This window comes from Protomyctophum parallelum (assembly GCF_964188405.1).
Source record: "Protomyctophum parallelum genome assembly, chromosome: 3".
NCBI classification, from domain to species: Eukaryota; Metazoa; Chordata; class Actinopteri; order Myctophiformes; family Myctophidae; genus Protomyctophum; species Protomyctophum parallelum.
The window spans coordinates 25,363,647-25,377,190 of record NC_139698.1 but is presented as its reverse complement, the minus strand read 5'-3'; the positions used below and the strand labels follow the sequence as shown (position 1 = coordinate 25,377,190).

The following is a 13,544-nucleotide window of genomic DNA, read 5'->3' as shown; positions in this document are numbered from 1 at the left end:
ACAGTAGTGTTTCACTGGAGGCATCACTCACCCACAGAACCCACAGTAGTGTTTCACTGGAGGCATCACTCACCCACAGAACTCACAGTAGTGTTTCACTGGAGGCATCACTCACCCACAGAACCCACAGTAGTGTTTCACTGGGATCGCCTTCGCCTATCTAGGCTACATGACTGCTTTAACGTGCACTGCACACCACTGGGTAAAATTAATATAGTAGCCTACAAACGTATTCCATTCATGGCGATGCAATTGTGATGTGTCATCATGTAGCCTTGGTGCGTGCATGCATGCATGCATGCGTGCGTGGAGTGGACATGACAGCCAGACAAGCGAGGCGAGAGGGAAACATGTGTAGGGTAGGCCTATAAATATTATTTAATTCACTTCATAAATGCCATGCCGACATGAGTGTACTCCAAAACCGATTGAACCAATGGAAGTAATTGACAATATATAAAATCACACCAACTTTGATGAGACTATTGCTTTGTTTAAAAAATATACAGTTTTATATATTTCCTGAAAAATTTATATTTTTCATTTCCTGGAGTTATGAGGTTTCCTCCCGACAGCAGAGATATATAACAATATAGCTATTTAATATAGAGCTACTATATTCTGATAATACTCATTGCTATAGTGTTTTGTGTTCAGTAACAGGAGTCTCTCCAGCTCTTTATTAACAGGTGGTGATACCAATTTTATCCAGTCAGGATAATGGAGGACTCAGTCAGTACAGATTAAACGAGTACAATTGGAAGTGAGGACAAAGGAATGAGTAAACAAAATTGGAACTGGAACACTGAAGCTGATAAATGGGTGGGCACTGCTGATGGGCTGAAAGTTTTTCAGCTACCTGAACAATGTGAACATTTATTTTCTGCTCAATAACTCATCCAATTTTCTTTTCTTTTTTTTTTGTTAAAGGCGTTAAACACGTCGTTGTTAAATAAGTCCTTGGCAGTCATTGAGTTTTAAAGAGCTAGAGAGACAGGGAAGCCAGGGCTGGTGGATTGTCTCCCTGTTGAACTGGTGATTTGGGGGAAGAACATGGTTCACCGATGTACCCCAATGCAGTGACGGATCTTGTTCATACTGTTTTCCAGGGAGACCAAGTGGGCATTGCACCACGCATGTTCAAAGCACTGGTTGGACGAGGCCACCCGGAGTTCTCCACCAACCGGCAGCAGGATGCACAGGAGTTCCTATTGCACTTCATAAACATGGTGGAGGTAAATCCGCCGTCCATCTCAACATTTTGGTGAACAAAACGATTCTGCTGCACTTTGCTTTTAGTTAGAGATTGATTGATTGATTAAGTCAAATATTTCAATAGTAGCCTTCATGTCAATTATTCTTTACTGATATTAATATAATAGTTTAAGGCAAGCTATCGTCACAAATTTTAATTTCTGTTCATGCATAGTGCTAACTCGGCCCCCCCTCCTCCTGTGTCCTCACAGAGGAACTGTCGTTCGGGTCAAAACCCGTCTGAAGCCTTCAGGTTCCTGGTGGAAGAGAGGATTGTGTGTCAGCAGTCACAGAAAGCCAAGTACACGCAGAGGGTGGACTACATCCTCCAGCTGCCTTGTCCCATGGACCAGGCCACCAACACAGGTCAGTAGAAACTGTTCCCATGGACCAGGCCACCAACACAGGTCAGTATACACTGTTCCCATGGACCAGGCCACCAACACAGGTCAGTAGAATCTGTTCCCATGGACCAGGCCACCAACACAGGTCAGTATAAACTGTTCCCATGGACCAGGCCACCAACACAGGTCAGTATAAACTGTTCCCATGGACCAGGCCACCAACACAGGTCAGTATAAACTGTTCCCATGGACCAGGCCACCAACACAGGTCAGTAGAAACTGTTCCCATGGACCAGGCCACCAACACAGGTCAGTAGAATCTGTTCCCATGGACCAGGCCACCAACACAGGTCAGTATAAACTGTTCCCATGGACCAGGCCACCAACACAGGTCAGTAGAATCTGTTCCCATGGACCAGGCCACCAACACAGGTCAGTAGGAAGAATGAACTCATCAAGCTCCAGAGAGAAATTGCGTAGTAACATTGCCTAACCGTCTGCAGGCATTACTGTACAATGTGACAAAACGATGAAAATGAGGCGGTTACTTAATTGGGGTGACTGTGCTTGTATCTGTTCTAGTTGAGATATTTTATACTACATTCCTTAAGCAAATTAAGTCCTTAATGTTTCATCCAACAATTTTGTAACCCATTTGTTCACCCAGTGTCAATTATCGAATGTAATCCTGGGCGCTACACTTCCTCTGCCAACCTGGGGGCGCAGCGGACTGACCTCATGCTTCCTTCTATGCATGAGGAGTCCAAGCTGCTTCTTTTCACCTGACTTGTGCACCTGACTTGTGCTGCCCTCCCCCTCCCCGTGCCGTTTTCTTATTTTTTTCTTCTCTCCAGCGCACAGAGACCAAGAACACTCATCTTTTCATAGAGTCACAACTCGCTCAGATCTCGCTCATTTTTAACATTTCAAAGTGCTGTGTGATCTACGTATTTCAAGCTATATAGATTGTGCATGGCAGTCTATGAAACGGTATCAAGAGAAAATGAAATGTCGGGAAATCGGATGAAATGAAATTTGCTGTGTTGTGATGAAACTGATCGAGCAAATGGAATCACGCACGATGGCTGGCACAACAAGTCAAATAACTTATTTGACTAGACAATTAATAAATACCGATGTCTGCAAAAGAGATAGCGGGTGACGCTGGACCAAAATGCCATTAAGGGACAGCAAGCTCCTATACTCGTAATTTTCGGGCAGCGGCTGACTTGAAGGCCCAAAAAAATTGCAGATCTAGTCAAAGTCAAAGTCGTAGGATTAGTCACACGTTACCGCAGTGAAATTTGTTCTCTGCATTTGACCCATCTCTTGGATCGGTGAGCTGCAGCATGCGCTGTGCTCAGGAATCATTAGTTGATTTGACCCCCAATCCAACCTATTGATGCTGAGTGCCAAGCAGGGAGGAGTCTTTGGTATGACCCGGCTGGGGATCGAACCCCTGACCTCCCAGTTTCAGGGCAGACACTCTAACCACAAGGCCACTGTCTGGTCTCCAAGCTCACAACACGTGTACACAATGTAATTCAGGGGTGCCGTGGATGGAAAAAAGTTATTTCAGGAGTGGTGACCTGAGCCAAAAATGTCCGAGGGACACTGGCCTTGGCGTCAATCCTTAATTTGTTTCCTCACCTTTACATCTCTGTCCTCCTTATAGAGGAGCTGCAGGAGGCGGAGCGTCGGCGCGAAGAGGCTGACCCCTCGAACCCTCCACCGACGGTGCGTGCCCAGATCCCATTCACAGCCTGCATGGCTGCTCTCAGTGAACCAGAGGTCCTCACAGACTTCTGGAGTTCAGCCGTACAGGCCAAGACCACCGCTACCAAGTAAGGAGAAAGACACACACAAATGCACACACCCGCCCCATACTGGATATAGTTTCCCCATAATTTATAAGAAGCGTATATGAAAAGGTTATTTTCCAAAAATGAGTTATTCAGCCACCTGAAAAATAATGCAGTGATGCAGTATGCAGTATGATGGTACAACAGTATAACTTCCCTTACAGGATAGATTACTGAAGTCCTTGGGGGGGCGGGGGGGGACAGACAAAAGGATAACCAATTTTGCGGGATGCAATAAACTGATTGATGGCATGAAATTAAAGCATCTTTTCGGTTGCTATTAAAGCTATACTAGTGCTTAAAACCTTTGTTTTGATGGTAGTCATTTGGGGGTTTTCATCTGGGAGTTTTTCTCCAAAGGGTTTTGGTTTAGCATTGTGTCCTTTTTTTTTCCTATTCAGAACAACCCGCTTTGCCTCTTTCCCTGACCACCTCGTCATCCAAATCAAAAAGTTCACCTTTGGCCTTGACTGGGTCCCCAAGAAACTGGGTGAGTACAGGTTTATGGTCCCAAATGTGTCTTTTAAGAAAATGTTTTATTTGCCTTTACCGTGGCAATCAGAATTGCCGTTACTAAGCTGCAGTTATTGAACTTTGATCTAATTGCCCTTACAAATCTATGAAGAATTACAGTTATTAACCAACCCATACAAACACAATTTCCATTACAAAAACATACAGTGAAAATCATCATTACTAAATGCAGTCAAAATTAAGTAAATAAACTGCTGATTTCGTAACATCTCCAATGAAATTCCGTCTGGAAGTCCTTCCTCCTTTCTTCCGTCAGTTTCCTTTCTCTACTTTACAATCTGTATTTTGGATAATTGTTCACATTGGAGAATTAGAAGAACCTATAATTAGAATTAGCCTAATGAAGCCACAGGTGAGGGCTATTAGCAGCGCTGGACAACACATGGAGAATGACGAGCGTCGTTTGCGTTTCCTTTGCAGACGTGAGCATCGACGTTCCCGACACACTGGATCTGAGCGCGCTCCGTGGGATGGGCCAGCAGCCAGGGGAGGAGCTTCTGCCGGAGGTGGCACCGCCCCCACTCATGACCCCTGACGTGGAGGTCAAAGGTATCCTGGGTTTCCACGGCAACGAGGAGGACGACTCACTCTACTCCCCACTGCTGTGTCAGTCTGTCCTTTCTGTCCTTTATCTCCTTCCTCACTGGCGACGTCGTCCGTGTCCTCCATCTTTCCTCCATTTTCCTTCCTCACATTTTTTGTTATGTGTTCCATGTTCGTTTGTTTTTGTTTTTTAAAAACGCCATTGACAAAGAAGGGAAAATGTACGTCATATTGTCCCTCAATTACGTCTCTTTATTGTTAATGGCATTTAATGTTTGTTTTACATCACCATTACATCACCTAATCAACATGAGTTAGACTTTAACCCATTCTGACCGGGCACCCATTTTGGTGTTGGCATCATGTTATGCTTTAGCTATTGAAAAATAGCAGATCTACAAGCTTGTAGGTCTTGTAGGTCTGCTATTTTTTGAAAAATCGAAGAACGACTGACATTTTTTAGAATCTGATCTCAGGTCAGAATGGGTTCATCAGACCAGTGTGTGTCCGGCGGAAACCTCGTATGAATCTGATCTCAGGTCAGAATGGGTTAATATATTAGCGCCCCTCACTTCACACGGGTGTGATTTTTTTTTAAATTACTTTTCAGCTATTTTATACCTTCAAATGATGGGTTTGCCAGTGCTTTTTTTAAGTTTATTTACTTAACCCATTTAGACCTGAGACCGATTCTAAAAAGAAATTGCTTCTTAATCCTGACAGTTTTATGAAAAACCTATGTTTCTCAGTCAGTCAGTGGTGTTCAACCTTTTTCATGTCAAGGACCCCGGTATTTGGCTGTGAACCCCCATCTGTAAATATGTTGTACGAGGCAACACTCACCCAAGAATTAAATTGGCAAAATGTGGAGACAAACAAACAACAACATTGTCTTGTCGCAGTACAATTGAAGCCTATCAGTTGAGGACATCCAAGTAATTCAAGCTTCTCTCAAACACTCCCACCCTTCCCCAGCCCCGGTCCTCGACGACTCCACCGTCTCCCAGCTGTGCGAGATGGGATTCCCCCTGGAAGCCTGCAGGAAAGCAGTCTACTATACGGGCAACACTGGAATCGATGCTGCCATGAACTGGGTCATGGGCCACATGGATGACCCAGGTTGGTAAAGAACTGTACATTTTCCAATTTCACTGAGGTGATGATAATGATCATATTAATAATAATAATAATAGTTTTGCATTTGATCCATTGTATGCTTTTGGTTGAAAGATAATTGTGCAAGTGTTACATAATACCCCTTCAATTAAAAGGGGCATTTCTGTTTTGTGTCTTGTCCTGTTTTGTCCTGCCAATGCAAGTCGCATGGTTTGACAAGACAGCCTCGTTTGACAGCTGTGTTCTGCTGTCTCGTCAAACCATGCGACTTCCATTGGAAATGAATTGTAGCAGCAATTAAACACGGACAAGACACGTGTTTTTATGTGTGATTGCAGCCATAGAAAGCAGAATCAAATGCACGTCTAAAACGCTCTCTCATTCTTGGCTCCAGACTTCTCCTCCCCCCTGGTGTTGCCGGGCTGTAGCTCTGCTCCGGGGACCACGCCCACAGAGAGCCTGTCTGAGGAGCACCTGGCTACCATCGTCTCCATGGGCTTCAGCAGGGACCAGGCCACCAAAGCACTTAAAGCCACGGTGAGATGCGCCTCGGGTGCCGCCAGAATTTGTCTGAATAAAGGCGCTAGAGTGCCAAGCAGAGGAGGGTTATGTTATTCTGACAACGCCACCCAAAAAACGGGAAGCGAAATCTTCCATTTCTACATCACGCTAGTAAGTCTGACCTCTCTTTAGAAGCGTTAATATTGTAACCACGAGGCATTATGAAGTCAGAGGTTGGCTCAGAACATCCGGGTTATGATCAATCGGCGCGGATGCAGCATAGATTCAGAGAAAGGTTTTTTTTTGTCGGGCCGTAAACAATAAAGTGAATGGGTTGCGCTCGCACCCAAACAGGTCGGGAGGGGCTGAGCAAAAAAATTACTTTAGCGATCGATAAATGCCTCTGGTAAATGCCTAACTTGTACTGCAATTGTAATCATGGAGGTGACGAGGCATGGAAAGTTAATTTGTATAGGCACATAAAAATAAAGTTTTACATAAAACATTATAAACAAAAACACGTTGGCAATAGGATTCGGATCTGGTTGAAACCTTACCCAAATTTGGAGTCATACGTCATAGACGACTGATCCACTTTATTAGATTTATTTTCTATGATTATTACATGTTATTACATGTTCTCCTCTGGTTGTGACCGACTGGCTGTGTGTTCTCTGTGCCCCAGAGCAACGTACTGGAGCGGGCAGTAGACTGGATCTTCTCCCACCTGGACGACCTGGAGTCCATGGATGTTTCTGAAGGAGGCCGCTCCGCTGGAGAGAGCGAGGGCACCAGGGAGCCCCCTCCTGGGCCCCGCGTCAGAGACGGACCAGGCAGTGAGTTTGAGTTGACTGAGTTCCACAGAGAAAATGAGAGGAAGGGCCGGGCAGATATAGGGCAAGGCCATAGCAGTGGTGGCAATGTTGTGGTTCCACAGATGGTGCAAAGGAACCATTCAATAAACCTTTGAAGTTTTGGAGCATTTATCCAGTGTGCAGACCTTATCTTTCTTCCACAGATGGAAAGCCCATAAATTTTTCCCATAGAGATTTCCGAGCCATCCAGGCTCCTTTTGAAAAAGGCTGCACACTCATAGCCACGATGCAAACATTTATTTAACCCATTTAGACCTTTCACTTTGAAAGAATATATATTCAAAGATTTGTGCCACATTTTCACGATGTTTAAAAAAATAGCAGACCTACAAGCTCATAACGCGCCACTCGGTGGTGCGCTATGCGCTTGTAGATCTGCTATTTTTCAATAGCTAAATTATCACAATGTTTAAAACACCAAAAGGGGTTCCCGCCCAAAATGGGTTAAAAAGAGGATGCCAGCGTTTCAACTTCGTAAGGTCTTCTTGAAACATTGTTTTCCTCTTTTGAAATAAATGTTTGCATCGTGGCTATGAGTGTGCAGCCTTTTTCTTTATGCACCTCACCAACACTGCTGTGCTTGAATCATGACCATAAAATATTTGAATTCTGTGTCAAAAGAATATTTGAATATTTAATTATATGCTATACTATAATTAATAAATACTCTTTTTTTTTTTTTGTGGTTATCAAATACATTTTCTGGCACAGAATTAAATGTTTTATTGTCATGATTCACCAGGAGCCTGGGTGGCATGGTTCCAGGCTTAACATAATTCATCATAAAAATGGTCTGCTATGCTCTATTAGCTTGTGGTTGCATAATGTTCAAATCGTTTTGCAATTTGCATTATCCCATGTCTATTAAAACCCACTGCCCGCCAGGATTAATTAATCTATTTTTCGTGCATTGCCAAGGTTTTTCCCTTCTTAACCCTTATTTTGAAGAGCCAAATATCCATAACCGGATGTTACGATGACGTAATGCTGTGTGTGGTGTCTTGACAGGTTGTTGTTCTCTCGCTCGGTGCAGAAAAAACCCGACCGCGAGTATCACAGCGCCTGCTGTCGCCCGTTGAAAAACCTTGTTTTCACCAGAAACAACAATTAATGCGCCGATTTGGAGTTACAGGCCATTGCAGCACATAGTGCAAGTGGATGCGCGCGCATGTTCAAAATGGTCGCGGCCACTGTCACACTTTGCACTGGGATGCTAACGAGAGACGGCTATCGATGTGATCCGATCAAAACATGGATTAAAGAATATAAAGCCTAGAAAACGTAGCCTACGGTTCTGGCGGGCTGCCAGACTAAAGTTTATCTACGTTGTCTACGCTTCTGGTGGGCTCCGTGTTAAACGGCTAATGTTTGTTATTACAAGCTAACTTTTCTCGTCACCACTGCGCACTGATTTATGGTGCGTTACACTAGTAAACATAATAGGTAATGGGTCGCAAAAATGCATTCTTGTGTGTGCGACGCATTATCTATATGTTATTACAATCTTGCATGCTTTTGCACCATATCAATGTAAATGTTATATTCTTTAATGAATGAATGATTTAATGACTTAATCAACGTTTTTCTTCTTGTCCAGAGTATGAGCTGTTTGCCTTCATCAGTCACATGGGGACAAGCACAATGTGTGGACACTACGTCTGCCACATCAAGAAGGACCAACAGTAAGTACCTGTACTCTTTGGAAATGTAATCTGATAACCTAATTCAGTTTGGCAATACTGTAAATATAATCGAGTTACTGTAACAGTGTTGTTTTTGGCAGCAAATTTCTATTTTAGTTTTAGATTTAGATTTAGAATAGTTTTCATTTAGTTTCAGTCACCTGGCTGGAATGCTATAGTATTAGTCTAGTTTTAGTCGACTAAATATAAGATTTTAGTCGACTACATCTACAGCTGATTTAGTCGACTAAAATGTATTTTTGTGGGCCTTGATGCCGTCGAAATGGCTGATTTTACACTTGCTGAGAATAGCCGATCTACAAGCTCACAACGCGTGGCAATAAAATTACTGAATCTCTTGTCCACTAGCCCCTTCCTAACATTTTAGTCTAGTTTTGATTTGTTGACAAAATCGACAGTATATTTAGTCATAGTTTTAGTCATCATGGCTTAGTTTTAATTTCGTTTTTATGTAGTTTTTGTCAGTGAAAAAGGGTAGTCTATGAAAAAATTTCGGAAACTGTTCCACCTCTCTGATCCTGTTGTAATTTGACATAAATGTCCAATTTCCTCCTTAAAAATGTCACTTTAATATACACAGTCACATACACTATGTGTACAATACTTTTTTTTTTTTTTTTGTTAGTCTCAGTCCTTTTTCAACAGTCGTTCAACTTCATAATGTTCAAAGTAGTTTGGTGATTCATGCTCAACAGGGGGCACCATACTCTTGTATTGTATGGTGTGTAAAGTGTTTACATTACATTTGTTGTGAACATCATCACAGCCAAGGGCAAAGCCAGAGTTGATTTATTTTCCATAATGCTGCATTTTCCGACTTTCGATTTCTCACACTGTGAAGTCTTGGAATGAATTGAGAATGGACACAAAGAAGATATTTGATGGATTGGAGAAGAAAAAAAACGCAACAGCAAAACTTTATCAAACATCAGCTTGTACAGTATAGCCAAACACCGCTCTCACAGTATAATGTAAGTGGTTTTGTATCTTGACCATCTCCTCATTACTTCAGAAACACACATTATTGCACAAATTAGTATTTAAAACACTCGCGGGGTAAACAGTCCCATGCACTAACGAGGAACACGTCTGGGTGTGCCCGTGGGGTTCAACACAACGGGAGTTCACATGCACGTGCTTGCGAAGACGTGTGGCTTGTTCTTGCGTGAGACTGTTTATCCTGGAAGTGTTAAAAATAGTCACGTTTCGGGAAGTATTGAGGACACGACCTGGATACATGACACTTTGATTATACTCTTGTGTGCTTTTGTTGGAGTTTATACACAGATCTTTTATTGATATAGTTTTGCTGCTGTCAATGCTTGTCCCCCGAAATTTTAAAGAAATGTTTTCTAAATCATGACAATTTTCTGAAAGATTTGAGGCACATTTTAACGATTTTTTTCAATAGCTAAATTATAACAATGAACCAAAAGGGGTTCCCGCTCAAAATGGGTTAACTGTGTGTACAAGCATTCGAGTTTTCCATTTGAGGCATATGGTTTCGGCTATGCAATGTTTTTGGCCAGCCACCGTTACCGCCAAGATTAGATTTTTATATACCGCTGTATATATAATATATCCACAACCCGTATGAGTTCAGGGTCACTGTTTTATTATCGTCAATAGTGTCTGTGTTGGTTCAGATCTACCTCCGTTTATCATGTGTAATAATAACCAAGTGAAGCGAAGAGACTGTACTGTACTGTACTGTAATGTACTGTAGCATTAGGAGAAAAGAAAACGTATAAAGTACTTTGTAACTCGCCTGATGTTTTAGGCTGGTCTAGGATCAGATTACTGATGTGCAACTCAGGAATTAAACCACTGCACTGATGATTCCGCAGGCAATGGTTTTTTGTGGTTGTAAACTATACAAATTGTAATGTTACTTGATCCATTAAGACCCGAGGTAGATAAAAGTGTCCTCTAAATCAGTAGTTCTCACACTCTCTAAGTGTGTGTGTGTGTGTGCGCGCGCTCTCTCACGTACATATAATGTGTATATGTTGTGTATTCAATTATTGTATTGTACATTTTGTGTCTGCCACCACAGGCATGTATGTTCGGTGTCCCTGAATTAATTTTAGTTGTATAGCACCTTTCAAATGAATTTAAATTAAATGATGCAAATGCATGTCATTTTCCAGTGATACCAAAACAATTAACGTAATTAAATAAATGCAAAATAAACCAGCAACAAACAGAAGAACGGTAACTATACAGTAATTATAAACGCAAGTGCACCAAGGCTGCTGCCTTAAGAAATGAAAAAGGCCTGATGATGTTTCCCTCCCTCTCGTTTGTCTTCTTGCCAGGTGGGTTATCTTCAACGATCAGAAAGTGTGTGCCTCAGAGAAGCCCCCCAAAGACCTGGGATACCTCTACTTCTACCGGAGAGTGGCCGAATAAGGCAACGGCCCGTAGTCAAGGTTTTGAGTTACAGGGGACATTGTGGACGCTAACACACATATTGCACAACACAATAAACACGCCACCACAACGCATAATCGCACACCTCCAACCAAGCTACTAAGAATGCCCCCTGGCACGCTTTGGAACATGGCAAAATTAGGAATGTAAATACAGTTATGGTCAGACAGCTGAGTGTACCCACTTCAATCCGTTCAGTTGTAGGTTTTCACTTCAGTACACGGAACGTTGTGTGGGAGTTTTGAATCGTGCCCTGTTCTCTCCTTTTAGTAGCGTAAATGTTTGTCCCACACCGTTGACTCTCCAATCCACATTGTCGTTTACTGGCAGTGGTGTATGCTGGCCCTCTGCATACAAATAATTATCTTAAATTCCACCATGCTTCCTCTTGTCATCAGTTCAAACGAGCCTCGCCTTCCTACTCCTCCCTTCTCTTCCATAGCCACCCTGTTCGGTGAGGAAGTGAATAGCAACATTCAACATCCAAGATGTGACAAAAATTGTTCAAAAAGGTGTGTTCAAATAAAAGAAAAAATACCAAAAACCTAACTGGTTGTTGTTTAAAGTACGGTTGTGGGTGATATCTGGGTGATTTTTGTTTTTACTTTGCAAAAAAGAAAAGAAAAAAAAATCCTTTGTTACTTCTGCTCTGACAAATAAAGACTTGTCTTTCTGCCATCCTGTCTGTTATGTGATTGTGTTTCAGGGTGTTTTTAATTTAGACCCTTTTTAGGAGTCCTCGGGCCCCAGAAGTTCATGTAAGTAGTAATAAGACAGAGTGGCTGCAAGTTTGTGATCTTGCTCATTAGGAAATGGTACTTTTGTTTTCATGCTGAGCACTTGCTTGTCCAAAGATATGGTTTTCTGTCTGGGTTTTATAACATAATATAACATGTTTCAGCGGTAGTTTAGTTTTGTTACTCATACTAAAAGAATCCTTTCATTTTCTCGTATGCAATGGTTCATAATATCCATAAACATTTCCCATCAGTGCAGTTTTATTTTGAGACTTTCTTTAGGGGCTCGGAAGGTATTCCATCCATCTTCAACCACTTATCCGGAGTCGGGTCGCAGGGGCAACGCCTCGATCAGAGAGCTCCAGACTTCCCTCTCCAGAGCAGCAACATTATAACTTCAGATTCCTGGGGGATCGGGAGGCGTTCCAAGGCCAGTTTGGAGGTATAATGCAGTTGTCTGCCAAAACGTTGGTTTATTTTATTCTCTATAAATAATGTTTTTCTGCACTTCGGCTATTTGTCTTTTTAAGACTATACCTTTTTACATTTTTCTGCCTTGGACCGGCACCACTACAAGGACTGGTGTGTGTGTGTGTAGCATCCTTCTACATCGGTTGTACTTTCTAACACATAAGAACCTGAGAGCTCTTATTATGGCATTTCACTTTAAAAAGTGAAAAGAATGAAATTCAAATGGACTTGCATATTAAACTTTATCGTACACTTTTTGTTGTTTGCAATACGTGGTTTAGAGTGGATGTTAAACTGCACACTTAACGTCTTTTCTGGGTGTAAAAGTGTTTACTGGAATCCTCGACCTACTTTGTGATGGAGTGCACTGCGCATGGTTTTCATCATCAAACCCGCAGTTTGGCCTTTTGCATTTGCAACTTCCCAAAAGGCAGATGCTTTTTTCTTTGCTCGTCTTCTGCACTGTAGGCTTGCCTGCACCCTAGTCTGTGTGAGCGCTGCAACAATTTGTCTGCCACTGTAGGTAAGTCTTAAATAGATTGAGGTTTTATTGTCTACGATCATGAGAATTTTTTAAATTCGTAAATATAACCTATTTTGAAAATTCAAGCAATGTTTTCTTTTATTTTTATTACAAAGAATTCAGCTGATTTACACTACGATAATGACATTTAAGGTTCATATACTGTAGGCCTGTTTTAAATTATAATTACTAATTATTTTATTACAGTGCATTTCATTTGAGTAGCCTATAATAAAAATGTAAACTAACCTAATGTGAAAATTAGGAACTTCCACCTAGTACATATGGTATAGGCCTTTAACCCATTTAGGCCTGACCTCAAAAATTTAAAGAAAATCTTCTAAATCCTCCAGTTTTCTGAAATAAATATTTTCACGATTTTTCAAAAATAGCAGATTGTGATTTGTAGGTATAGATTACATTTACCCCAAGGAAAAAAAGTAGTGTCTGTACTTTTTCAACATGTTTTTCTTGCCACACTGTTTTACCCTAGCTCCTTCAATGCCGCATGACGCCCTTGGACGCCTTTCCTGTGAAAGATTTTTTTTGTTTGTTTTTACTTTACTTTTGAAAATTCCTCTAATCTGGTGTTCAGGTGATGATATGCACATTACATGCACAATAGAATTACAATTTCTTTCTTTTATT

General features: G+C 41.8%; 1 protein-coding gene across 2 annotated transcripts in view; it reads left to right on the top strand.

Annotated features, from left to right (window-relative positions):
* The window catches only part of usp5 (ubiquitin specific peptidase 5 (isopeptidase T)), a 33,227-nt gene extending 21,384 nt beyond the window's left edge, over positions 1 to 11,843 (top strand). Inside the window, exons 11-20 of one of the 2 annotated variants that reach the window (XM_083761926.1) lie at positions 1,110 to 1,235; positions 1,467 to 1,620; positions 3,274 to 3,442; positions 3,862 to 3,950; positions 4,415 to 4,600; positions 5,513 to 5,656; positions 6,048 to 6,190; positions 6,840 to 6,990; positions 8,627 to 8,711; positions 11,051 to 11,843. In XM_083761926.1, the coding sequence (XP_083618052.1) occupies positions 1,110 to 1,235; positions 1,467 to 1,620; positions 3,274 to 3,442; positions 3,862 to 3,950; positions 4,415 to 4,600; positions 5,513 to 5,656; positions 6,048 to 6,190; positions 6,840 to 6,990; positions 8,627 to 8,711; positions 11,051 to 11,144 (1,341 nt within the window). In that variant the 3' untranslated portion in view covers positions 11,145 to 11,843. The remainder of the gene's footprint in view (positions 1 to 1,109; positions 1,236 to 1,466; positions 1,621 to 3,273; positions 3,443 to 3,861; positions 3,951 to 4,414; positions 4,601 to 5,512; positions 5,657 to 6,047; positions 6,191 to 6,839; positions 6,991 to 8,626; positions 8,712 to 11,050) is intronic. The other variant, XM_083761927.1, reaches the window with a different exon arrangement.
* Positions 11,844 to 13,544: the final 1,701 nt, after the last annotated feature.